The sequence below is a fragment of the Physella acuta genome, unplaced genomic scaffold, assembly GCF_028476545.2.
Source record: "Physella acuta isolate Inbredline_101_S28 unplaced genomic scaffold, ASM2847654v3 ptg000017l, whole genome shotgun sequence".
Taxonomy (NCBI): domain Eukaryota; kingdom Metazoa; phylum Mollusca; class Gastropoda; family Physidae; genus Physella; species Physella acuta.
This window is the reverse complement of record NW_026731537.1, coordinates 2003320-2030028: the sequence shown is the minus strand read 5'-3', so window position 1 is coordinate 2030028 and position 26709 is coordinate 2003320. Positions and strand designations below refer to the sequence as shown.

Below are 26709 nucleotides of genomic sequence, written 5' to 3'. Positions count from 1 at the left end.
GCGTTTCTTTCATCACAGACCTCGGTAGAAAATTTTCCCCTCGCGTCCCGTGTTTGTCTTCACAGCTTAAATTGCTGGTAAATTGTTTTTATTCCAGCTAAATGTTTCTCACTTGTGTAATAGCACGGCTATTATTATTTGATTCCACTCTCAGCCTCGTGTAAACCTTCACACTTGACGTAATTGTCCAAAGTTTCATCGCCAGGTATGTGGTCGTCATTGCGTAATCGCACATTACATAATCGCCCATCATGTAATCGCCCATCATTTAATCGCCCAATGTGTTATCAATTACGTTATCGCCGCTCACGTAATCGTCATTCGTGTAATCGTCCGACACACAAACACGAATACACACCGTTGACCTTGATGGTTGTGACCAGTGGTCAGCAACAGACGGGCTATTAACAGACTCCCCCCTCCCCGCCTGGGTCATACAACCATCATTAAGTCATAACTTAGGCTCTGACTAGACTAGAAGTGACCGCCTCTATGTTGAAATGCTACAACTTGTCTCGATGATTTTGTCATTTTGTTCCCTATTGGCGCTAACAAAATATCCTCACAGTTCTAAATAGACAAGAAAAAAAATCCCCACCCCCGGGATGACTCTACCTTTATCACCCCCTCCCCCAGCACACAACCCCCCTCCCCTCCCCACCTCCATTTATCTATCCCAACCCATGCCCCTCGCGCTGAGATGGAACCGGAAGTGGTTTTCATAAAGAGATAACGAGATTTTCTCTGCAAACGTAAAACGCATTGTCCAGCAGACAAAAGATGAGCTACACACTGGCAGACGACAGGCAGACGACAGGCAGACGAAAGCTTCTCACGTGCTGCCAGACCTGCTGGTTCCAGATGAGAATTTTACTTTTAATTTTTCTACCATTTCCTCAAGGTATATGGACGAAATCTTTACATTGCTCACTATAGAAAAAAATGAATTATCTCCCTGGAAAGTAGAGGCATTGTCAGCTTTATTCCTCAGTAGGAAATAATCCTCAGTAACAAACCAGGGGAGATAATGTTATAAGTATTGATCTAGAGTGACTAGACTTTGTTGTAGAGTGACTAGACTTTGTTCGGACCAACGGCTGATGGCTGATTCAAGTCATGCCGAGTATATTTGTGCTGGTGAGCTAACCACTGACTGCCTAGAGGGACAAACTTTTTTTTATCTGTTGGGTTGAAAGGGACGTGTATTTGTTGTTAGAGGGACACTTTTTTGTTGCTGTTGTTGTTAGATGGTCAAGTTTTTGTTGCTGTTGTTGTCAGATGGTCAAGTTTTTGTTGCTGTTGTTGTCAGATGGTCAAGTTTTTGTTGCTGTTGTTGTCAGAGGGTCAAGTTTGTGTTGCTGTTGTTGTCAGATGGTCAAGTTTTTGTTGCTGTTGTTGTCAGATGGTCAAGTTTTTGTTGCTGTTGTTGTCAGAGGGTCAAGTTTGTGTTGCTGTTGTTGTCAGATGGTCAAGTTTTTGTTGCTGTTGTTGTCAGAGGGTCAAGTTGGTGTTACTGTTGTTGTCAGATGGTCAAGTTGGTGTTACTGTTGTTGTCAGATGGTCAAGTTGGTGTTACTGTTGTTGTCAGATGGTCAAGTTGGTGTTACTGTTGTTGTCAGAGGGTCAAGTTTGTGTTGCTGTTGTTGTCAGAGGGTCAAGTTTGTGTTGCTGTTGTTGTCAGATGGTCAAGTTTTTGTTGCTGTTGTTGTCAGATGGTCAAGTTTTTGTTGCTGTTGTTGTCAGAGGGTCAAGTTTGTGTTGCTGTTGTTGTCAGATGGTCAAGTTTTTGTTGCTGTTGTTGTCAGATGGTCAAGTTTTTGTTGCTGTTGTTGTCAGAGGGTCAAGTTTGTGTTGCTGTTGTTGTCAGAAGGTCAAGTTTTTGTTGCTGTTGTTGTCAGAGGGTCAAGTTGGTGTTACTGTTGTTGTCAGATGGTCAAGTTGGTGTTACTGTTGTTGTCAGATGGTCAAGTTGGTGTTACTGTTGTTGTCAGATGGTCAAGTTGGTGTTACTGTTGTTGTCAGAGGGTCAAGTTTGTGTTGCTGTTGTTGTCAGAGGGTCAAGTTTGTGTTGCTGTTGTTGTCAGATGGTCAAGTTTTTGTTGCTGTTGTTGTCAGATGGTCAAGTTTTTGTTGCTGTTGTTGTCAGAGGGTCAAGTTTGTGTTGCTGTTGTTGTCAGATGGTCAAGTTTTTGTTGCTGTTGTTGTCAGATGGTCAAGTTTTTGTTGCTGTTGTTGTCAGAGGGTCAAGTTTGTGTTGCTGTTGTTGTCAGAAGGTCAAGTTTTTGTTGCTGTTGTTGTCAGAGGGTCAAGTTGGTGTTACTGTTGTTGTCAGATGGTCAAGTTTGTGTTACTGTCGTTGTCAGATGGTCAAGTTTGTGTTGCTGTTGCAACATTTGCTAAACCGTTAAAGCAGAGTGTTCCCATGTTTTTATAACATCCTCTGTGTACAACATACTTGCCCGTCATCCTCTGGGTACAACACACTACTCCCCCACACACTACTCCCCCACACACTACTCCCCCACACACTACCCCCCCCCCTAAAGACAGTCTTACATCATAGCTGACACTTTTCACTGTCCAGTGAATTCAAGAAGAAAAAGGGGAGATAAAGCAGGGATAAACAGGGGAGGTTATTGATTCTTTTTAGGCTGAACAAAGGGAGAGAAGAACATGTGTTGTAATGGATGGAGAGAAGGGGTAATTGTAAACCTAGCTAGATGGTAAATGGTGGAGGGATCTAGGCGGTAAGCGTATGGGATGTAGGGTATAGGTGGTAACATTGTGGTTTGTGATAGAGTGATTAAGATGGTAAATGTGGTGTGTGGTGGAGTAATTTAGGTGGTAAATGTGGTGTGTGGTAGAGTAATTTAGGTGGTAAATGTGGTGTGTGGTAGAGTAATTTAGGTGGTAATTGTGGATAATCTAAGCGGTAAATACAAAATGTGTATGGCGGAAGGATTTATGTGGTAAAAATAAATGTGTGGATTTATGTGATTAATGTGTGGCGTGTAGTGTGTGACACATATGTGGTAAATGTGTAGTATGGATTGACTAGTTGGTGAATGTGTAATCAATGGTTTGATGTGAAATGTAGTGAAGTAGTGAACATGAGAGACAGCTGTGGTGTGGGGAGGGGGGGAGTTTCAGAAGGAGGCAGGGGGACACAAGGTGAATACAAATCTGGGGGTGGGGATGAAGGGAAAAAAAAGCAACAGCATAAATGACTGAGAAAAAGTTATAGCGGGTATAACATTTGAGAGATGTGAGACGAGTGAGGAGAAACCTAGAGAAAGTTGTGGAGTAATGAATAGTTCTCTTACAGCCTCAGGTTTCACCTTCTATATCTGTCATGTCCCCGGGTAGTTCTATTGGTGTTATTAATAGCTTTTACTCTCTGTACATTTCATACTCAACGAGTTTTGCACTACCAAATATTTGGTACTAAGTAGAATTTTAGTCTACGCCTAGTACCAACTTCCGCTCGCCGCCATCTTGAAAATTCCCAAGTCTGGACAGTACTCATTCAACAAAGAGATGATTTTTTTTTCATCCAACCGCTCAAAACTCAAACACGGGCTGAAAAAAAACATCAGGACAACTAGAGTACTCACGTGTCCCCAGACCCCCCACCCCCACCCCCAGCTCACTGCGCGTGCCACCAGACCAAAGTTTGTCCTGTCTCTTGTTTTTCGTTCTGTTTGTCTTTGAGAGGGTTGCGGACAGATGTCTTCGTTGGAGCGTCAATAGGGAGTCAGTGACGTCAATAGGGAGTCAGTGACGTCAATAGGGAGTCAGTGACAACAATAAAAAAGATGGGATGGAAAGGGTTAACAGAACCATCTGCCTGTGTATTAGCATGTGAAACTCACCACCATGTAGGGGTTAAGGTGCTGAGAACAGAATGCGAGGAGTTTAATCCTGCTGTATAATCCGGTAGATAATCTATGAGTACCTGCTATATAGTCCTACACCACTGTAGATAAATACATAGTATAAATAACGGAAGATCGTATAGAAACAACTGTAGTTTAAGTAGTTCAGTTTTAACGTCTAGGTTTGAAAAAAAAAAAGCTTTGAAAACAGTTTTAAGAAATATAAGTTTTATGGGGTAAACCACACTTTAATATGATTAACCGTAGGTCACACTTTAATGTGGTTTTGTGTTTATAACATCATTTAATGACGTTTACCGAATGCCACCTTTTAATGTGATTTACCGCATATCACCCTTGAATGTGGCTTTTGTGTGTATAACACCCTTGAATGTGGTTTTGTGTCACCTTTAAAGCGGCGACATACTGTAAATCAACAGACCTTCCGGCAACCTTGACCTTTGGTTTTGTCACGACTCGACCATTGTAGAATTTTTAACTCCGAGTAAACGCACATCAAGCTTGAGCTAATCTCGCAACCAACCATCAAACTCAAGTTGCGAAAGTCTCCGTCGATGCTTTTATGGTTTATCCATGCCTTTATATCTTTTAATTATAATTTTCTTTCCCATTACAATGCGACTCCTGGAAAGGGAAAACTTAATGTGGAGTTTGTTATTGGAATCTGGTCTCTGAATGTTAGAGGTTTGCCGGCTAATTTTCTGCTATACAGTCGAGGTGGTTGCAGGATGCCTTAGAGTATTTTAAAATCAGCGGATCACACATTGGAGTTTAGATGTAGGGGTGGGTGGGTGGGGGGGGGGGTATTTGCGAGTTTAATGTGAAAGTGAGATTGGAAGGATGTTCACATCACATTGGGGTGGTGAGGTGGTTTGGGGTGTTTGGGCTGGATTGGGGTGTTTGAGGTGGATTGGGGTGTTTGAGGTGGATTGAGGTGATTGAGGTGGATTCGGGTGATTGAAGTGGATTGGGGTTGGTGAGGTAGGTTGGGATGGATTGAGGTGGATTGGGGGGGGGGGGAAGGTTGAGATGGTTTGGGGTGGGGCGGATTGGGGTGGTTGCGGTGGATTGGGGTGTTTGAGGTGGATTGGGGGAGTTATGTTTTGATGTTGTGTGGCGGTGTGGCCGAATTACAAACTTGACACGTTATATTTTGATCCTCGAGCTCTATTACTGTTTCGCAATGACAAAAACAAAACAATTTTTTTAATCATCGAAAAACTAATTTAGGCAAAGTACATTTTTTATCGACAATTTTTTAAAGTGCTGCAATGTGGCTGAACTGTTCAATCTTATATTTGAATTTAAAACTGTAGAATGTTTCAGTGCTTGCAGCTGTGGAACATTTCAGGTTCTTGCTGCTGTAGACTGTTGCCGTTATGTCATTATGTTTGTTGGAGTAATGTGTCCGGCTTGATGGGGCGGGTGGAGGAGACGGGGGGGGGGGGGAATAAGAGGGGGGGGGGGCTTGGAGGAAATTGAAAAAGCCGAATAGTTGTAATCTAATATTAACTAGAATATTTTTATAAGCCAGTTCAAAACTTAAAAAAAAATTTAAAGTGATGACTTAACAAAAAGTCAGCTTTAAAAATTTTGAACTTTCCATTTTCTGTCAATTGAGCTTGGTATTTCTTTAAAAAAAAATCTGTCACTTAATTAAAAGCCATTTCATTTGGTGGTCGTTTAATTTGGTTTAGTCCTGTTCAAATGGTAATTGCTTTCCTGGCTTATCTCCCTTGCTGGCGTGCCTAAATGAGTTGTCTCCCCAGTCTGTGGTACCAGGGGCGACAAGCAACGCCGGCGGGTCACAGAATGGTGGGGGGGGGGGGGGGCTGAGGGCACTCTGGACAAGAGGTCTGGACTGTCGACTTACGTAACTTTTTTTTTTAACCGTCTCCTGTGAATTGGCCGCTAAATGAAGAGATTAATGTTGGCTAGTTGTAAGACAACGCTGAAACATTGGCTTGCTTATTTTGTTGGCTGATGTTGGCTGAAGTTGGTTGATGTTGGTTAATGTTGGTTAATGTTGGCTGATGTTGGCTGATGTTGGTTGATGTTGGTTAATGTTGGTTAATGTTGGCTGAAGTTGGTTAATGTTGGCTGATGTTGGCTGATGTTGGCTGATGTTGGCTGATGTTGGTTAATGCTGGCTGATGTTGGTTAATGTTGGCTGATGATGGTTGATGTTGGCTGATGTTGGTTGATGTTGGTTAATGTAGGATGATGTTGGCTAATGTTGGCTGATGTTGGCTGATGTTGGTTGATGTTGGTTGATGTTGGTTGATGTTGGTTGATGTTGGTTGTTGTTGGCTGATGTTGGCTGATGTTGGTTAATGTTGGCTGATGTTGGTTGATGTTGGCTGTTGTTGGCTGATGTTCGCTGATGTTGGTTGATGTTGGCTGATGTTGGCTGAAGTTGGTTAATGTTGGCTGATGTTGGCTGATGTTGGGTGATGTTGGTTGATGTTGGTTGATGTTGGTTGATGTTGGCTGATGTTGGTTGATGTTGGCTGATGTTGGTTGATGTTGGCTGATGTTGGTTGATGTTGGTTGATGTTGGGTGATGTTGGTTGATGTTGGTTGATGCTGGTTGATGTTGGTTGATGTTGGCTGATGTTGGCTGATGTTGGTTGATGTTGGTTGATGTTGGCTGATGTTGGCTGATGTTGGTTGATGTTGGCTAATGTTGGTTGATGTTGGCTGATGTTGGCTGAAGTTGGTTAATGTTGGCTGATGTTGGCTGATGTTGGGTGATGTTGGTTGATGTTGGTTAATGTTGGCTGAAGTTGGTTAATGTTGGCTGATGTTGGCTGATGTTGGCTGATGTTGGCTGATGTTGGTTAATGCTGGCTGATGTTGGTTGATGTTGGCTGATGATGGTTGATGTTGGCTGATGTTGGTTGATGTTGGTTAATGTAGGATGATGTTGGCTAATGTTGGCTGATGTTGGCTGATGTTGGTTGATGTTGGTTGATGTTGGTTGATGTTGGTTGATGTTGGTTGTTGTTGGCTGATGTTGGCTGATGTTGGTTAATGTTGGCTGATGTTGGTTGATGTTGGCTGTTGTTGGCTGATGTTGGCTGATGTTGGTTGATGTTGGCTGATGTTGGCTGAAGTTGGTTAATGTTGGCTGATGTTGGCTGATGTTGGGTGATGTTGGTTGATGTTGGTTGATGTTGGTTGATGTTGGCTGATGTTGGTTGATGTTGGCTGATGTTGGTTGATGTTGGCTGATGTTGGTTGATGTTGGTTGATGTTGGGTGATGTTGGTTGATGTTGGTTGATGTTGGTTGATGTTGGTTGATGTTGGCTGATGTTGGCTGATGTTGGTTGATGTTGGTTGATGTTGGCTGATGTTGGCTGATGTTGGTTGATGTTGGCTAATGTTGGCTGATGTTGGGTTATTATGGAAACTTACTTCGTAGTTTAATATGCCTATTTGAAAAGTCTTTGCTATCGTAGAATTATGCGGTCAAGAATTAGATCTAAGAAATCAAAATGTTCAGTTTTTGCACATAAAGTCGCCACAATCAGTATATTGTCACAAATGACAAACTCTGTTACTGTAGTTCTGGAGTCTTCTACTTCAGCTGTTACACACACACTGGTGTGCATGCAGACAAACACATGCACGCAGACACATACCATTTCACAGACGCACGTGCACACATGCCCAGGCACATACACACACATACAGTATCTAAACCCTAGTTTTTACCTCCTCAGGTACGCAGCAATCCCCATGACGACGGCAACAGCGTCACTTCCGGTGAGACAACGACCAGTGACAGTGGGCGTGGCGGAAGTGAGGACGATATTCCGCTGCCACCTATAGCCGAATGTTCGCCAGAGCTCAACAGTGAGTACCTAAAGCGAGTGTCCTTTTGTCCACAGCCTACACTAAATACCGAGACTCAGAATCTCTAGATCTACTGCCGATAAGTAGCTCAGTATGTAAGAAGTAATTAGTCAAATACGAGCGGCTGAAAGTCCCCTGGGGCTATGTTCTCTTTGCCTTTCCTGCTGTTCTATACAGAAATTAAGATAAAAATGTTTTCATGGAAGTTCAAAGAAACTAAAGTACTGCTTTGATTTTTTTCCATTATTTCATATGGTATAGAAATAGTCTTACAAGATTACATTTTAAAATTACTTCTCATTTAATAATTTAAAAAATGCCATTACAGGACTTAGAATATATGTAGGCTGTTAATATTGAAGTAGTGTTTACCTTTTCGTCGAACTAAAAGTCAATTTATTGACTGGACAAACATTTTATTTTTACTACTTAACCATATATGTAATTAATTAGCTTTTTTTCTGTTTATAGAATCTGTTTAATAGAATTTAAAATATTTAGTTGCATTTTTAATGGATAGCTAGACTTGTATTTGCAAGCCGCTCTTTTTTTCAAAATTTAACCCCAGTCTAACAATAAACTAATTTCAAAAGTAAATCAGATTTTTTGACCATAGAAAAATTTAGGTCACCTAAAGCACGTTTACGTTTTTTGTGGTATTTGATGTGATTATGGTTAGTTAGGAGCTTGTATAGCCTATTACAGTTGCATGGCTAGAGGTGATTAGAAGATTTCTATCCTTGTGATTATTGTTGGTTATTATTCTAGACCTGGTTAGTGCTATGGTAGGATATAGTTAGGAAGTGTTAGGCTGGCCTAGGATAGTCCCGTTGTGACGTAACTACGGATGTGACGTAACTGACTGTGTGCATCACGTGAACCTCACCAACCTATTGCTGGCAAAACTTGACAGCTACACGGGGACAGGTTGTACTCATCAAAAAACCGTTAGAAACCAATTACTTCAAGCCTTGTCTTAAATGATCGAAAGCCACCCCAGCCCTCCCCCGCTCTGTTATTTAAGATGGAGCTGTCAGGGACACCATTGTTCACGCGGTGGGGTGGGGGTGGGGGTGGGGGACGCTGGGACACTTTGTCACGGTTCGCGGGCTTTTTATTCTTTTAATAATCCTGCCAATCAGGAAATATTCTCCTTCAGGGGAAATAATCAACACTCGATTAATAGGTCGCCGTTTGCGTGTCACGTGAGCCAATCAAAACCTTGCATTCATTACTGATGATATCAAACATACGGTCTGCAAGATTTGAAACATCCAAACATTTTAGCCCCTTATTTTTAGCGTGACGATTTCTTCCCCCTGAGCGAAGCCTGACCAGGTATTGGAGTTATTGTTTTAAAAAAAAAGATGATGACCATTTTTTCCAAGCAGTCTATAGGAAATCAGTCGGATGTATTGATCTCATTCTTGCCAAGCCACGGCTGAACAAAGGACTTCACACTCCAGTCGTTCCGCTCCAAGTTTGCGTTAAATTATTGATCGTCTGCTCAAAGTAATTCTTTTGGGAGAGTTTGTTTCTGATACATGGGCAGAGAGCGTGGCAAAAATGGGAGATCATTCTCTAGATCTGCAAACTGTTTTCTGCAGTTTAGGATACATTTTAACAGAACATAGGAATAATACAGCAGTTTTTGGATTAACCATTTTGGGGAAGATCGTTTTTAAACTTAAAACAAAATTATTAAAACGGTTATTGTAATGACCATTTGAGAAAGATAATTATAAAAATGTTTACCGTATCTCGATAAGCCAGCATATTGAAAATCTAAAGGGGATGAGCTGGTAATTTAAACATTGTATTAATAGAAATCTTAATTCTTATAATTTCAATAGCTTTTTATAATTGTGGAGCTTTTAAAAAAGATTTTTTTTTGGTCTTTTAATTATTTTTCTAGTATGACATTAAAATACAGATTTTTTTTTACAATTTTCAACTCTTGTAAAAGTAGCGTACGGTGCAGTGATGAAGTTTGACGTAATGACAAGGGGCTTGTAAAATATGGTAACGATCTTGTCGTAATGGGGCCCATATTTCAGGTCACGCTGGTGGCAAAAAATTGAATGTTCACAAAAGAAGATGAAGTGAATATCAATACAATCTCAGTGAATCATCGGGTTCTCTGTGGTAAAGGTTAGGATTTACATACACTTGAATAGTAATTTGAAGGCTGGATATAGTTAAGATACATTTAAAGTTGAAAAAAATCGATGTAGGCAAAAAACGTTGGGTGAAAATTACTTTCCATTATATGTTTGAAGGTCTCTGCTGTGTCTTAATTTATTATTCATAATGAGGTTTTCCCTAAGACAATGTCAGATTCTTCCTCCGGGGCTTTCAGCTGTGTAGAACATCAAGATAAGCTTTTCAGGAATATTTTCTTTGCTCTTTTGTCTGGGTAATTACAGTTTAGAGTTGCTTTTACTAAGTAAAGGTTTTATTTTTGTTTACTTTGGTGTAGAGGCGGGATTGTATTTACTAAGTAAAGGTTTTATTTTTGTTTACTTTGGTGTAGAGGCGGGATTGTATTTACTAAGTAAAGGTTTTATTTTTGTTCACTTTGGTGTAGAGGCGGGATTGTATTTACTAAGTAAAGGTTTTATTTTTGTTTACTTTGGTGTAGAGCAGGGAGTTGTGTTCTTTGGTATAGAGACAGTGCCGGCACCAGGTTATTTAGCGCCCTAGGCTAAACTTATTAAAACGCCCCCTTTCACACAAATTAATTACTAAAACATACGTATAAGAAAACAATTGTTTAAAAGTGACATATTAATTTATTATAAATTGCATAAGTAGACATCAAAATTAAATTTTACCTGCATCCTTTGTCTAAAAAGTTCGTACTAATTCCTTCAATTCCAGTTCGCAAGCGTAATTACATTTTATTGAAATTGCGAAGTCCACGAGTCTACTTTGTACTTTACGACATAGCCCCCTCCCCCACCCCCTTAGGAAATTTTAAGTGTTTCCTTCCCCCCCCCCCCTCCCGAGAGAAAAAAGTCTGGAAAAAAAAAACACTGAAAAAAAAGTGCTTGTATTGTTGGGCTCTCTGCAGTCCTCCCAAGGTGAGTTCCAAAACGGAACTTACCTGTTTTAATCTTGGCTGTCTTTAGTTATAATTGTCTATACTGTGTGATTATGTAACGATTTTTTTCTTTTTGAAAAATAAAAGGTTATACATGTTATAGATTCAAGCCTAAAATTGTTATACATGAATCCTTTAGGAGAGGGTGAAAATATGAAAGACAATTTAGTAGATGTTTAATTTACGACTAAGACTGTATGTCTACTAACATAAGAATTGCAATCTACAACGGCTACTGATGTATTTGTTTTTTGATAATGCTAAAAATACATACCAAACTATTTTGTTTAGAACTTAAGCTCTATATAATTTTTACATTAGCAAATAATAACTTAAAGTTGTATTTATATGTAAGCGGTCAACATAAGATGCAAGAATTGGAAAGTAATGTAAAGTTAAGCGACAAATTATCTCCCATTTGAAAATCTAAATAACAAAATTTTATTCAAGGAAGATAACTCACAAGAATAGCTAAATTAACCAAGTGTAACTAAGACATGTTTAAAAAACACAATAAAACGCTCTAAATTTAATTACATAATAATAATAACAAATCTTTTATATTATCTATGTAATCTTGTGAAAACAATATATTTTACTTATTGAATACTTAACTATAAGTTTTGTTTGAAAGTGTAAAAACTGTAGCTTTATTATAACATACTTCTATTCAATATAGATGACATTCATATAATTTCGTTCCACAGTAGTTCAAATACATAAATGAAATTTTGGATCCCCTAACCGGGGACGTATTTCAAAATATCAAACATGGGTAACTGGTTTAGACATTGCTAGAATTATTGATTAAATAAAAAAAAAACTATAATTTGACAAAATAAAGTTTATGTTAAGAGTGGTAATATAGATTCCTAAAAAACGTAAGTATATTTTTCAACTAGAGAACGCCTGCCTTTCCTTGTAGTATGTTCGGTACTGAATTGAAATAATCTAACTTACGATAAACTAGACTACTCGATATACTCTACTACATTCACAACACATATCAAACTTTTGTACCTAAAGATAACTAGACTCGATGCTCCAGAACTACGACACTGACTCGTTTAACACGCTCTACAAACGGTACTCCCAATCAACAACGATTTCACTGGACCTATAACTACACTTTCAGTCAATGCAATTCGATACCTTAATACCACAAGAATCAAAGCTCCCGAACTCCAGAACTACGATACTTCGTCACCTGCATTCTCATTTCTCTATTAGCAATCAAATTCCATTACACCTTCAACTACAAAATAGCCGAATAAAAATTATGACACTTAAACACTTCGATATTTTATACCTATGAAACCATATCAGCAGCAGCCTTCCGTCGTTACTCCCAAATCTAAACAATTCATTAAAACTTACCAAATAAGTGACAATACTTTGAACACCCCGACATTACAAAACTCTGTACACCAGGACAGATTTCTAATTCAAAGCCAGAGAAAACGAGACTTACAAACCCTATTAAAATTTTACGAACTTATTTAATCGTTTTCTACATCAATTATTTGACACCAAATTAAAAAGGCAAAGTGACTGGTAAAAAGCGCCCCAACCTTTCCATATTAGGGAGGAAGGGTTGCATTTTCACCACCGCGAATAAATATAGGCCTATATAGACCTAATTTTGGGGTTGGGGTGCAAAATTGATAGTTTGACCTGGGTGCCGAAATAGATCGCTACCCCTTTAAAAAAGTTATTAATTATTAGATAATTTTTGATAATAGTGATTAAACATTTTGCGCCCCCCCCCCCCCCCCCAGTGATGGCGCCCTAGACGACCGCCTAGTTCGCCTTATAGGTAGCGCCGGCCCTGTATAGAGGCGGGATTATGTTTACTAAGTAAAGATTTTATTTGTGTTTACTAAGTAAAGGTTTTATTTGTGTTTACTAAGTAAAGGTTTTATTTGTGTTTACTAAGTAAAGGTTTTATTTGTGTTTACTAAGTAAAGGTTTTATTTATGTGTACTAAGTAAAGGTTTTATTTGTGTTTATCAAGTAAAGGTTTTATTTGTGTTTACTAAGTAAAGGTTTTATTTGTGTTTATTAAGTAAAGGTTTTATTTGTGTGTACTAAGTAAAGGTTTTATATGTGTTTACTAAGTAAAGGTTTTATTTGTGTTTACTAAGTAAAGGTTTTATTTGTGTTTACTAAGTAAAGGTTTTATTTGTGTGTACTTTGGTGTAGAGGCGGTCATTATTTAATTAGGTCTTGCGGAGAGTGCAGCGTACCGCCTCCTCCTTAATGGTGGGTAAAGACTTAAAAAAAAATGATAGATGCAGTAATTAGGACTTGTACCATTCCGTAGAGAAGGCTTTTTTTTTTCAGAATATCTTTAATCAGACAGAACCTTTACCCAAGATCTCGTTATCTTCTTTTAGCGCTAGATACATATAATCATAGAGGACCTTTAAGGGTTAGATGCCTCTAACTAGAGGACCTTTAAGGGTTAGATGCCTCTAACTAGAGGACCTTTAAGCTAGAGGACCTTTAAGAGCTAGATGCCTCTAACTAGAGGACCTTTAAGGACTAGATACTTCTAACTAGAGGACCTTTATGAGCAAGATGCCTCTAACTAGAGGACCTTTAAGGACTAGATACTTCTAACTAGAGGACCTTTATGAGCAAGATGCCACTAACTAGAGGACCTTTAAGGACTAGATACTTCTAACTAGAGGACCTTTATGAGCAAGATGCCACTAACTAGAGGACCTTTAAGGACTAGATACTTCTAACTAGAGGACCTTTAAGCTAGAGGACCTTTAAGAGCTAGATGCCTCTAACTAGAGGACCTTTAAGAGCTAGATGTCTCTAACTAGAGGACCTTTAAGGGTTAGATGCCTCTAACTAGAGGTCCTTTAAGTAGTAGATGGCTCTAACTAGAGGACCTTTAAGGGTTAGATGCCTCTAACTAGAGGACCTTTAAGAGCTAGATGCCTCTAACTAGAGGACCTTTAAGAGCTAGATGCCTCTAACTAGAGGACCTTTAAGAGCTAGATGCCACTAACTAGAGGACCTTTCAGCTTGTACTTTTCTCCGACCGACACCACCAGAGGGCGCCAGGGAACCTCCCTGCATAAGACGCTCCTAATGAGCGCCCCCCGGGGGTGTTAGAGATCCAAGGGGTATCGGGGTGAGAGAGGGCCCGCGGCCAGACGTTTAGTTGTTTGGTATCCTGTTGGCGGGCTAATGACCGCTGCTAACGACCGTGTTAATTTCATGCCAGACCAGCGGGGTGGGTAGGGCGAGGGGGGGGGGGGGGGGACAGTCGGGCGTTAGGGGGGAGTTCCAAATAGAAATAACCAGAGCGGAAGTGACGAAAAGATTGTTCTTTAGAAATATCCCGAGGTTATGGCTGCTAAGATAATTAAACACAGAATGTCATAATCCTACCCGTCGTGTGGGCAAACTTTTGAAGGTCTCCATAGCCTAAAACCATGGGCTTATGGACCAACAAGACAATTAGCAAAATAATTTCATCAGATACCCTCAAGTAAAAACGTGAAGAAATTAAGGGCAAATAATTATATATAATTACATATATATATATATATATATATATATATATATATATATATATATATATATATATATATATATATATATATATATATATATATATATATATATATATATATATGCTTCCATTGTATTTACCGTGGTATGAATCATTTAATGCTGGAGTCTGTTAAGTTATGTAATTTTTTTTAAGATTGAAGAAAATCTCCACAGCCAGACAGGCTGAGTGCAAGCAATTAGTTTTAATGAAGAGTAATTAAATTTTAAAAAGCTGCTCAACGTATCATCTACAGCCTTAATTAAAACATTACGTCGGCTAATGAGTTGATCTGTTGATGAGGCTAGGCATTAAATCTGATGGTGGTGGTGTTGTCGGCGAGGGTTTCTGTCGCCTTAAGGTGGTTATAGTGGCGTCGTTAGCTGACTCCTGTGGTTATAGTGGCGTCACTGACTCTACCGTGGTTATAGTGGTGTCGCTGACTCTACTGCGGTTCTAGTGGCGTCGCTGACTCTACTGTATTTATAGTGGTGTCACTGACTCCTGTGGGGTAATAAGTAAGTTGACGTCACAATCATTTTTCTGACGAACACTTGTTGAACCTTCCGATGACCTCTACGATGTCTGATGACCTCTAAAGACCCAGACCATTCTTCAAGAAATAAATTTAAAATTTTGAATTACAATAAAATAAAATAAAATTCAGCCTGAAAGCTTTCTCTGCTAAAATGATTTTTAATTGTTTTTACGTTGATTTTTTTATTTTTTAAAGAGACCGTAAAACATCTGCATTAGAAAATTGTCTTCAAATCATGTCAAGACGTTTTTCTGTCTGGTCAGGCTTCCATTCCCCCCCCCCCCTGCCGTAGTGTAGCTGTCTCCCCCCCCCATCCTGCCGTAGTGTAGCTGTCTCCCCCCCCCCCCCATCCTGCCGTAGTGTAGCTGTCTCCCCCCCCCCATCCTGCCGTAGTGTAGCTGTCTCCCCCCCCCATCCTGCCGTAGTGTAGCTGTCTCCCCCCCCCCATCTTGCCGTAGTGTAGCTGTCTCCCCCCCCCCCCATCCTGCCGTAGTGTAGCTGTCTCCCCCCCCCCATCCTGCCGTAGTGTAGCTGTCTCCCCCCCCCCCATCCTGCCGTAGTGTAGCTGTCTCCCCCCCCCATCCTGCCGTAGTGTAGCTGTCTCCCCCCCCCCCCATCCTGCCGTAGTGTAGCTGTCTCCCCCCCCCCCCATCCTGCCGTAGTGTAGCTGTCTCCCCCCCCCCCCATCCTGCCGTAGTGTAGCTGTCTCCCCCCCCCCCATCCTGCCGTAGTGTAGCTGTCTCCCCCCCCCCCCCATCCTGCCGTAGTGTAGCTGTCTCCCCCCCCCCCCATCCTGCCGTAGTGTAGCTGTCTCCCCCCCCCCATCCTGCCGTAGTGTAGCTGTCTTCCCCCCCCCATCCTGCCGTAGTGTAGCTGTCTCCCCCCCCCCCCCATCCTGCCGTAGTGTAGCTGTCTTCCCCCCCCCCCATACTGCCGTAGTGTAGCTGTCTCCCCCCCCCCCCATCCTGCCGTAGTGTAGCTGTCTCCCCCCCCCCCATCCTGCCGTAGTGTAGCTGTCTCCCCCCCCATCCTGCCGTAGTGTAGCTGTCTCCCCCCCCCATCCTGCCGTAGTGTAGCTGTCTCCCCCCCCCCATCCTGCCGTAGTGTAGCTGTCTCCCCCCCCCCATCCTGCCGTAGTGTAGCTGTCTTCCCCCCCCATACTGCCGTAGTGTAGCTGTCTCCCCCCCCCCATCATGCCGTAGTGTAGCTGTCTCCCCCCCCCCCATCCTGCCGTAGTGTAGCTGTCTCCCCCCCCCCCCCATCCTGCCGTAGTGTAGCTGTCTCCCCCCCCCATCCTGCCGTAGTGTAGCTGTCTCCCCCCCCCCCCATCCTGCCGTAGTGTAGCTGTCTCCCCCCCCCCCATCCTGCCGTAGTGTAGCTGTCTCCCCCCCCCCAATCCTGCCGTAGTGTAGCTGTCTTCCCCCCCCCCATCCTGCCGTAGTGTAGCTGTCTCCCCCCCCCCCCATCCTGCCGTAGTGTAGCTGTCTCCCCCCCCCCCATCCTGCCGTAGTGTAGCTGTCTCCCCCCCCCCCCCATCCTGCCGTAGTGTAGCTGTCTCCCCCCCCCCCATCCTGCCGTAGTGTAGCTGTCTTCCCCCCCCCCCCATCCTGCCGTAGTGTAGCTGTCTCCCCCCCCCCCCATCCTGCCGTAGTGTAGCTGTCTTCCCCCCCCCCCATACTGCCGTAGTGTAGCTGTCTCCCCCCCCCCATCCTGCCGTAGTGTAGCTGTCTCCCCCCCCCCCCCATCCTGCCGTAGTGTAGCTGTCTCCCCCCCCCATCCTGCCGTAGTGTAGCTGTCTCCCCCCCCCCCATCCTGCCGTAGTGTAGCTGTCTCCCCCCCCCCATCCTGCCGTAGTGTAGCTGTCTCCCCCCCCCCCCCCCCATCCTGCCGTAGTGTAGCTGTCTCCCCCCCCCATCCTGCCGTAGTGTAGCTGTCTCCCCCCCCCATCCTGCCGTAGTGTAGCTGTCTCCCCCCCCTGCCGTAGTGAAGCTGTCCTTATTCCCCCCCCCTTCCGTTGTGTAGCTGTCCTTATTCCCCCCCCCCTCCCTGCCGTAGTGAAGCTGTCCCTATCCCCACCCTGCCGTAGTGTAGCTGTCCTTATTCCCCCCCCCACCCTGCCGTAGTGAAGCTGTCCTTATTCCCCCCCCCCCCCCCTTCCGTAGTGTAGCTGTCCTTATCCCCCCCCACCCTGCCGTAGTGAAGCTGTCGTTATTTCCCCCCCCCCCCCTTCCGTAGTGTAGCTGTCTTTATTCCCGTCCACCCTGCCGTAGTGAAGCTGTCGTTATTCCCCCCCCCCCCCCCCTGCCGTAGTGTAGCTGTCCTTATTCCCCCTCCCCCCTGCCGTAGTGTAGCTGTCCTTATTCCCCCCCCCCCACCCTGCCGTAGTGAAGCTGTCCTTATTCCCCCCCCCCCCCTTCCGTAGTGTAGCTGTCCTTATCCCCCCCCCCCCCCACCCTGCCGTAGTGAAGCTGTCGTTATTTCCCCCCCCCCCCCCCTTCCGTAGTGTAGCTGTCTTTATTCCCGTCCACCCTGCCGTAGTGAAGCTGTCGTTATTCCCCCCCTTGCCGTAGTGAAGCTGTCATTATTTCCCCCCCCCCCCCTGCCGTAGTGAAGCTGTCGTGTTTTGATCGGGTTATGCCGTCGTCCTCCTAAATTTGTTGTCACGGAATCCTTTGTTTGTCAAAAACTTCTGGTAATAAAATTATTTTCTTAAACTTTATTGACATGAAAACGTTGTCATCCAATTGTTTTCATCAAGTTGGTAACATGGCAAAACTATTATCATGAAGTTGTTGTGATACTAAATATTGGATACAATTGTCGTCAGAACATAAGTTAAGTTTTATTTGAAAAAATTACCATGATGCGAAACCTCCTAAACATATATATTTATGCGCGTGTGTATGCATGTAAATTCAATTTAAATATGTCAGTGACAATATAATAAATGTACCCGGTGTTTATTATATACTGTCTATATATTGATACAATTCTGTATTTGGGATATTGATACAGTTCAACATGTGTGATATTGATACAGTTCAACATGTGTGATATTGATACAGTTCAACATGTGTGATATTGATACAGTTCAACATGTGTGATATTGATACAGTTCAACATGTGTGATATTGATACAGTTCAACATGTGTGATATTGATACAGTTCAACATGTGTGATATTGATACAGTTCAACATGTGTGATATTGATACAGTTCAACATGTGTGATATTGATACAGTCATGTTTGGTTGATACAATGTCTGTGTGATATTGATACAACAATGTCTGTGTAATATTGATACAACAATGTCTGTGTGATATTGATACTACAATGTCTGTGTGATATTGATACAACAATGTCTGTGTGATATTGATACAACAATGTGTGATATTGATACAACAATGTCTGTGTCACATTAATACAACAATGTCTGTGTGATATTGATACAACAATGTCTCTCTGTTGTGTTTCTTGTCACTGTGTTGACAGCCTGACCAAGACAACAATTGTCTACAACAATGGTCCAGAAAACACTCGTCATTATTGTGTGTTGTCGAGTTGTTGCCCATTTGCATGCATAGTACGTTTCTCCTCAGACAAAGGGCTGTAACCGCAGCGCTTCGTCTACACCCCCATCCTCCCCTTTATTGACCTGGATAACGAGCCATCCGTGACTATTAGAGGAAGAAAAAAATTACATGATTTTTGTCTTTAAATAATTTTTTTTAATTTTTCGGTTTGGTAAAGTACCTAATTTTTTATGTAGGATAACTGGATGACTGCGGTACAACGCATTTGTTAACATTGATAACCAACACGATGCATCAAGAAATTTGTTAACATTAGACAACTATAGCCGTCTCGGTGCAAGAAATTTGTTAACATTTGACCACTCTCGCCGTAACCAACCAAACCCACCAAGCACGTAAAATTAGCTTTTATTCTCCCTTTTCACAAGTCTTAAAATTTTCAATTTCTTGATCTACAGTTAAAAAAAAAACATTTCTCGATCTAATATTCTTGCAAGCGCTTATTTCATCTTCTGGCGTAGATAGCAATCAAGAATTAGAGCAAATTATCATAATTGTATTCATTAAGGGCCTGGCCAGTCATATTCCCATACCCTACACATTATAATTACTGGATTATTCATACGATACAATAATTACCATACCTAATTGCGTATATTTGTAATTCGTTATAAAAATTATGTTACCGCCTGTTGTGACGAATAGCCTCCGTGTCGTCTGTGCCGGCATTATCCGGCATTATCGTCTACAACCGGCTATGTCGTATGTAGCCGGCATTATCCGGCATAATCGTCTACAACCGGCTATATCGTATGTAACCGATATTTCCATCTGAAACCGGCATTTCGCCTGTAGCCGGCATTATCCGGCAATATCGCCTGTAGCCTGTGTTATCATGTTTAACCTGCCCAGCAGTGTTTACTTCCTACATCTACCACAAAACATCTACCACTAAACATCTACCACAAAACATCTACCACAAAACATCTACCACAAAACATCTACCACTAAACATCTACCACAAAACATCTACCACTAAACATCTACCACAAAACATCTACCACAAAACATCTACCACAAAACATCTACCACTAAACATCTACCACAAAACATCTACCACTAAACATCTACCACAAAACATCTACCACAAAACATCTACCACTAAACATCTACCACAAAACATCTACCACTAAACATCTACCACAAAACATCTACCACTAAACATCTACCACAAAACATCTACCACAAAACATCTACCACAAAACATCTACCACAAAACATCTACCACAAAACATCTACCACAAAACATCTACCACAAAACATCTACCACAAAACATCTACCACAAAACATCTACCACAAAACATCTACCACAAAACATCTACCACAAAACATCTACCACTAAACATCTGGCCGGCCGAGTCACCGGGTATAGCCACCATTAGTACACTGTAATTTAATTAGGATTACTCACACCAATTATAACAAATTACAGCACACACCGAGGCAGCCACGGAGACGGTACGCCCACGACGATTTATATTTTGGTTTGTTTTTACCCAGGCTAACCAATGTAGTAAAAAAAATGTGCATTTATTCGCATATCTTTAGCGCAGCATGGCAGCGGGTAATGTAATTATTTCATTGTTATGTCCCCTGTTTTGTGACGCTGTTCGACCCGATACAGGACGTGAAACGATGACACTGATCTTAATTAATTTTAATTTAATGGCCGGCGCCAGGACATCGATGTGAGAGATGGGAGCCATTTGTTATGTTAAGATAATGTGGGCTGTAAATGGGATGGGAGCCATTTGTTATGTTAAGATAATGTGGGCTGTAAATGGGATGGGAGCCATTTGTTATGTTAAGATAATGTGGGCTGTAAATGGGATGGGAGCCATTTGTTATGTTAAGATAATGTGGGCTGTAAATGGGATGGGAGCCATTTGTTATGTTAAGATAATGTGGGCTGTAAATAGGATGGGAGCCATTTGTTATGTTAGGATAATGTGGGCTGTAAATGGGATGGGAGCCATTTGTTATGTTAAGATAATGTGGGCTGTAAATAGGATGGGAGCCATTTGTTATGTTAAGATAATGTGGGCTGTAAATGGGATGGCGGTGGGCCAGTGGTCCTCACGCGATAAAAATGTACCCCGTGTTGGGGAACTTAGTGTTCTGTGGGCCATATAGTGGGCCAGTATAGTGGGCTAGTACAGTGGGCCGGTACAGTGGTCCATGGGCAGCCCATAGCTGGTTTGTTCTTGTGTTGTGTGTTATGACAATAAAGTGTTAAATGACAGCAGCAACACCAGTAACAAAAGACAGCCACTAAGTTGTGAGGAACGTTGAAAGGAAAGATGAAGAAGATATGATTGTAAAAGTGCAAGGTTTGAAATGAAATACGTGATATTGAAAGAAAAGATAAAGAGGATATGTTGGTAAAAGTGCAAGGTTTGTACGCTGGCAATGACGTAGCAAAAGCTCATTTGCTCATGTGGGTCATGATGGCGGGTCACAATGTCGGTTTGTCATCCACCCCCTCCCCCGTCCCGACCTGTTACCCCCCCCCCCCCCCCCCACTAATGAAGATCTATTGACGTGTCACGCGCCCCAGTTCAACACTTGATTTGAATACTAATTGTTTAACGTCCACATTATTGCATCGTCCACCGGTCATTATTCACAACACAAGAAAAAAAAAACAGCCATCAAATTAACATTAAAATAGGCTCAGGCTAACGGCAGGAGCAGCTTTGGGTGGGGCAGGGGATGGACCCCGGGTGTGGGGGGGGGGGGTGGGGAGTAGAGATTAATGCCCGCAAGACGTACGACAGCTTTCTATTGAAATGAATGACTGTTAAGTGGATTTTTGGTTTAAAAATAAATCAAGTTCAGGACTTTTAAAAGAACGAAACGTTGGGTCAGTTGTTTGGTGAAATCAAGTGGGAGGGACTCAACAGTGAACAACAAAAAGATAGATCAGCTTGGACTCTGCCGTCTAACATTTGGGATAGTGTCTTGTTATTAATACACGTATTGAGAATAGCATCTAGTAGGTCAATTGTATCTAGACATTATGACGTCATCCTTTAAAGAAAGTTATTTCTATGAAACAATTGGTCTATTGACTGAGCTACCTACAAATGTAGAGATGTGGTTTCAGCTTAACTGTGTTGTGAGGTCACTTTTTCTTAGCTGGGATAAAACAAACAATGTGCATACATCATAATTATACAGATTTCTAGCAAATCACAGCATACCTTATATGCATATTCTAGCGATGTTCACCAAAAAACCTCTCTTAAATACAGAATTCTAGACATATATCTGGAAGAAAACGCCAGATTAATGTCCAACTGTTTGTAAAAAAATTTTAAGGCGGGATATTTTTCCCAACGGAAGCAGACGTGTTAAAATTGACACCGGATTGACCTTCGATGCCGGCAGTCCGGCCCACAGCATGGGGACGATATGCCGGCAACGTGCCGGTTTGCTGACGGCTTGATTATATACCGTGTCAGTGTGTCACGTCAATGTCATGGATTATGTTGACAGCTGACAGGGGGGAGGGTGGGGCGGGGTAGAGTGCCCTCCTCAGAAGACGACTAAGACATAGCCCACAATCAAAGGTGACAAAGACAGGGAAAAATTCATTTAGGGCTTAGCATAATTATAGTATTAGCCCTTTGACATGGAAATGAGGTATGCACAAAGCGAGCAGGGCGTGGCACAGATAGAAGCGTTAATGAAAGGCTGGCTCTAATTTCATTTAATTACTTGCCTCTAATTAGTCTTATTAGTTCGTGGAAAATAATAAAACATTTTCCTGACCATATTCTTAACGTCGGTGGTGGTGTCGATGCAGTAATTATGCAAAACCTGAATCACGTGATATCCAGGACGGAGCACATCTTGGAGACGTCTTGCAAAAATTCATTAGCTGGTCCCGACATTTCTTTATTAATAAACTTTGAACTTTGCATACGCTGTTTTTATATTGATTTCCTTGTTATCTGAAGTCTACTGCTAGATGAGACCGAGTAAATTATGATTGATTGTAAACAGATTTCTGATATATATATATATATATATATTTATATATATTTATATATATATATATATATATATATATATATATATATATTTATTTATATATATATATATATATTACGATTTTTAGAGCAAAGGAATATATTTATGGGTAAGGTTGAGGGGGAGGGGGAAACGAGGGGGGGGGGTAATGATATGATGGCAAACAGCTGACCAAGAGAATGAAAACCTGGAACATAAACAACACGACAGCAGCCAGCATTTAACGCGGCCGGACGTACACCAACCACCCTCCCACCCCCTCCACGGTCTTCCGGCACGCGACCGCTCTCTCCGGCTTTGACATGTTGATGCCGGCCCGCCGGAGCGGCTCGCGGTAGACCGGACGCTTGGGTTACTTCCGGGTGTGGCCGCTGGTCAGCTGTTTATGGGCCGCTGTGCCAGGTTTATGGTCGAGCCCCATTGACTTCCTGCACTCCCCCTTAGCGTCTTTACCAAAGGCGAGTTCTCCCCCTTGATCTAAGACGTGTTTTATTATCTGCCCCTTGATCGTTTTATACATCGTCGTATAAAAAGCCCCGCCGTATCAAGTGGCTTGTATATCAAGTCAAGTTTGAACCCGTCTCGCCAATAGCGATTATCTTCTAATTCTTGTCTAGGGGGATAAGCCAAATAAAATATTGTATTATCGCTGAACTGAAATGTAAACACAGTTTATGCTAGACATTTTGTGGATCTAACTTCACATTTCAACAGAAACAAATGTTAACACAATTTAGACTACACATTTTGTGGATCTAACTATATTTGAACAGAAACCCGCAGTAAATTGTCACATATATGATACCATAGCTCGCTATTCAGTGAACACATAATCAATACTAAAAAAACGAACAAATAAAAAGCTGTTAAAAATATTTTCAGCATGACTATCTTGTGTCGAAGGAAACGGAAATAATCGATTTTGATTAATGTTAATTGTTTTATGTTTACTAATCATCTTTATTTTGTGTGTGTGCGTGTGGTGGTGGGGGGGGGGGGGGGGGAGAGAATAAGAGGTTAGTACAAAATGTCAAGTACACATATTTACATTAGAACCGGTTTCATGACGCAATCAGTGACATATTGAAGAATTAGCCAATAGTCTTGAATCAACCACGTGACTACAATCAGCGCCCCCTGTCGGGCTAGTCGATAGCGATTCGTCTTGAACTTTAATGTTGCACTTGTGTAGGGGGCACCGCACCGCGCGGCACCCTCAGGCGCCGGGGGGCACAGCAGATCCATCTTTTAGTGGTGCTAGGGCGCTGTAGTTGGATCCATCACACCATGGAACCACTCTAGTGGGTCAGCCAGTTCCCGTCTGCTCTATTCATGTTTAGGGCCACCTCCCAGAACTTTATATGACGACCATCTGTTCTCATTAAATGCATCAACAAAGTCCAGTTCGGGTAAAAAAAAAGGTAAACTATATTTTACTTTTGATATTTAAAGGGGTGGTCCGACGGGATAGCGCCTGATTGTTAACTCCGATTTCTCGAGTTCGGACCCCGGGCAGGTGAGACTCGCTACCTAAAAACAACAACCTATCTAGGAGAGACAACTCCAAAATCTACTAACTGCTGCCCTTTTTTGGGGGGACAAATGCTATGGAAGCGTCCAGAAAGAAAAACGGACTGACATCGGCGTCACATAACATGTTGATACATCAATCTAATGTTGGAGGAAATCTCCCCCACCCCTCCCCCCCCCCTCCCCACTTTACAATCAAAACGTAGAAGCTTTGACCACTCTAAGAAAATAACCGAACCTTATGTATGCGCAGGTAACCGGCTAATGTAACCTTAGGGCGGTTATGGATTGCCACGACTAGAGACCTTTTAACGTTAAACAAGCTGAATACATCACTACCATTTACAGTCTTTTGTAATTAACGACTTAGAGCTAATTAGTGAAACAAAATAAAATCGGCGACCATAAAGATGTTTTCTGATTAAATACAAAGCTAAAAAAACGTACGCTAAAATTGCCAATCAATTCAGTGTACAGTAGGACGGTGTAGGGACTTTAATCCACTCACGGCCATCTATTTTTAATGGCACGCGCTGCTGCCGACCTGAAGACGTCTGTTGCTTCTGGCACCAAACAAACTAACAAGTATTTGATGAAGAGTTCCAGTCTGCTCCAGGACCCGCGGTCAATACAGTCCAAGGTCAAACTAGGGAACCGTGACCTTGAGGGGATTTACTAACCCTCGGCACGAACTCCTTGAAACAGCGCGCGGGTTGCTGGTCAAATCGAGGCCGCCTTGTGCACGTGAATGTCCTCCAGCCTACTACTTGATCTGCTAACGTTTAGCCAGTTTTTGCTGCGGTCCTCACCCAGTCACTACTCACCCCGAGCCTGCATGCCGCACGTGATTAGCCGTCCACGGACAATGGGAAGTAACTACGTACCCCACTTGCTGGAAAATTGCAAGAAATAAAAATAAAGCAGAGTGATTAGCCCTTGGTGAATTTCTCAGCCGATGAAAGGAGCAATTTTCATCCAGCGATTCAACCCCGGGTGACTCACAGCGAGCGTGTGCATGCTGACACTTCATGCCGACGCTCGTGGAGACTCCCAGTGACTCGCGTCATGCGTCAGTTGTCTTTACGAGCCCGGGGGTGTAAGTGGGCTGAGTTTATAGAAGGGGACTACATACGACATGGCAGTAAATCTTGGGGGAGGGGCATTGGGGTCTGTGGTATCTATCTTCAGGGTGAGTATCACGTGTACCAGATCACGTGGTTTATTGAAGTGTAGCAATAAGCTAGAGGTGAATGACCTCCAGCTACGGTTTCTATAGATACAGACGTGTCGTTTTTTGTCTAATCCTAAAATAGATTCATTTCGTCTATGTCAACAATGTAATTAGTTCTAGAAAAAACAGTCTGTCTGCCGTAACAAACATACTCAAATAAAAGACAACAGCAGAGATAAAATAGCAAATATATATATTCTTTGTCTAACTGTAAAAAAGTATTTTGTCAAAACTCATATTTATATAAGCTTGCTATAAACTGGCTGATTCTGTTCTGAGAATTGGAGGTACAGACATAAAAGACATTTAGAGGGTTTTTAATTAAAACTTGATCATTAGGATATGGTACAGTAAATTACGAACTAACCCCAAGGTATTGTATAATGTAGAGATTACCACCCCACCTTATTTACAAGAAACCACGAAAGGAACATAAAAAATACACCCCCCCCCCGACGTGTGGATGTACTCACCATGACCCGAGGCCATTAAACCAGTCCGTCAACTTTGGAAAACCCACCCACTAAAGTTGACAAAGACAGATCGAATTTTAGTTTCGCTTTAGGTTAAAGTTAGCCGATCGATAATTTTAATTCAAGTCATCGATAAATCGATGGTTTAAATTTAAATATTTGAACGACTTGCTCGGGTTGAAGTGTTTTGAAACATTTTTGCACATTTTTCAACTGTTTGTTGCATGTTGATCGGGTTAGTTTTTGTATTCTAGGCTAGGAGATTTGAAAAGTTGGACGCAGTGCCGGGAAATGCCGGCAGATTGGGTAACGTTCGATAACTCTTGCAAGTTGCTAACGTTGGTTGGTGTATCGTCAATGGTTCGGTCGTGTATTCATACAAGCTGGAAGAGTTGTCTGGATGGTGTCCCTTTAGTTGGGGTCACTAGGGTCATGGGACAACATGATGCCACACGGATGACCCTTAACTTTGACATCATGGTGACCTTTTAGTAAGATAAGATGACGTTTCTATTGCGCATTTTAGATTCCTTTTTTTAATTCTGGCTAGAATTCAAGTATTTTTTTTTATCTTCGATGGCAATTAACAAATTCAGCTGTGAGTAATCGCGAAATACAAAATATGACTCCATAAGTTATGCAATAATTTGCAATAAAGGACCTATAAATAAAAAACACCCCTCATGTACACAAAAAAGCACCCCCACCCCTCACCCCTTTCTCCCCTTCTCTTACACCCCCACACATCATTCCTGTGTTCCATATCACCTCCCTCCCTTTCCCCCACCATTTACACAAGTGGTGGGGAAATTATTATTCACTTGTGGTTCTGAGATTTAGCTAAAGAAAATTATTCACTTGCTTTTTTAAAAAAGTAAT

General features: G+C 42.1%; 1 protein-coding gene across 1 annotated transcript in view; it reads left to right on the top strand.

The window, feature by feature from the left end:
* The window catches only part of LOC131937245 (protocadherin gamma-A10), a 68000-nt gene that overhangs the window by 22611 nt on the left and 18680 nt on the right, over positions 1 to 26709 (top strand). The window contains exon 9 of the mRNA XM_059294520.1: positions 7623 to 7755. Coding sequence (XP_059150503.1) covers positions 7623 to 7755 — 133 coding nt within the window. The remainder of the gene's footprint in view (positions 1 to 7622; positions 7756 to 26709) is intronic.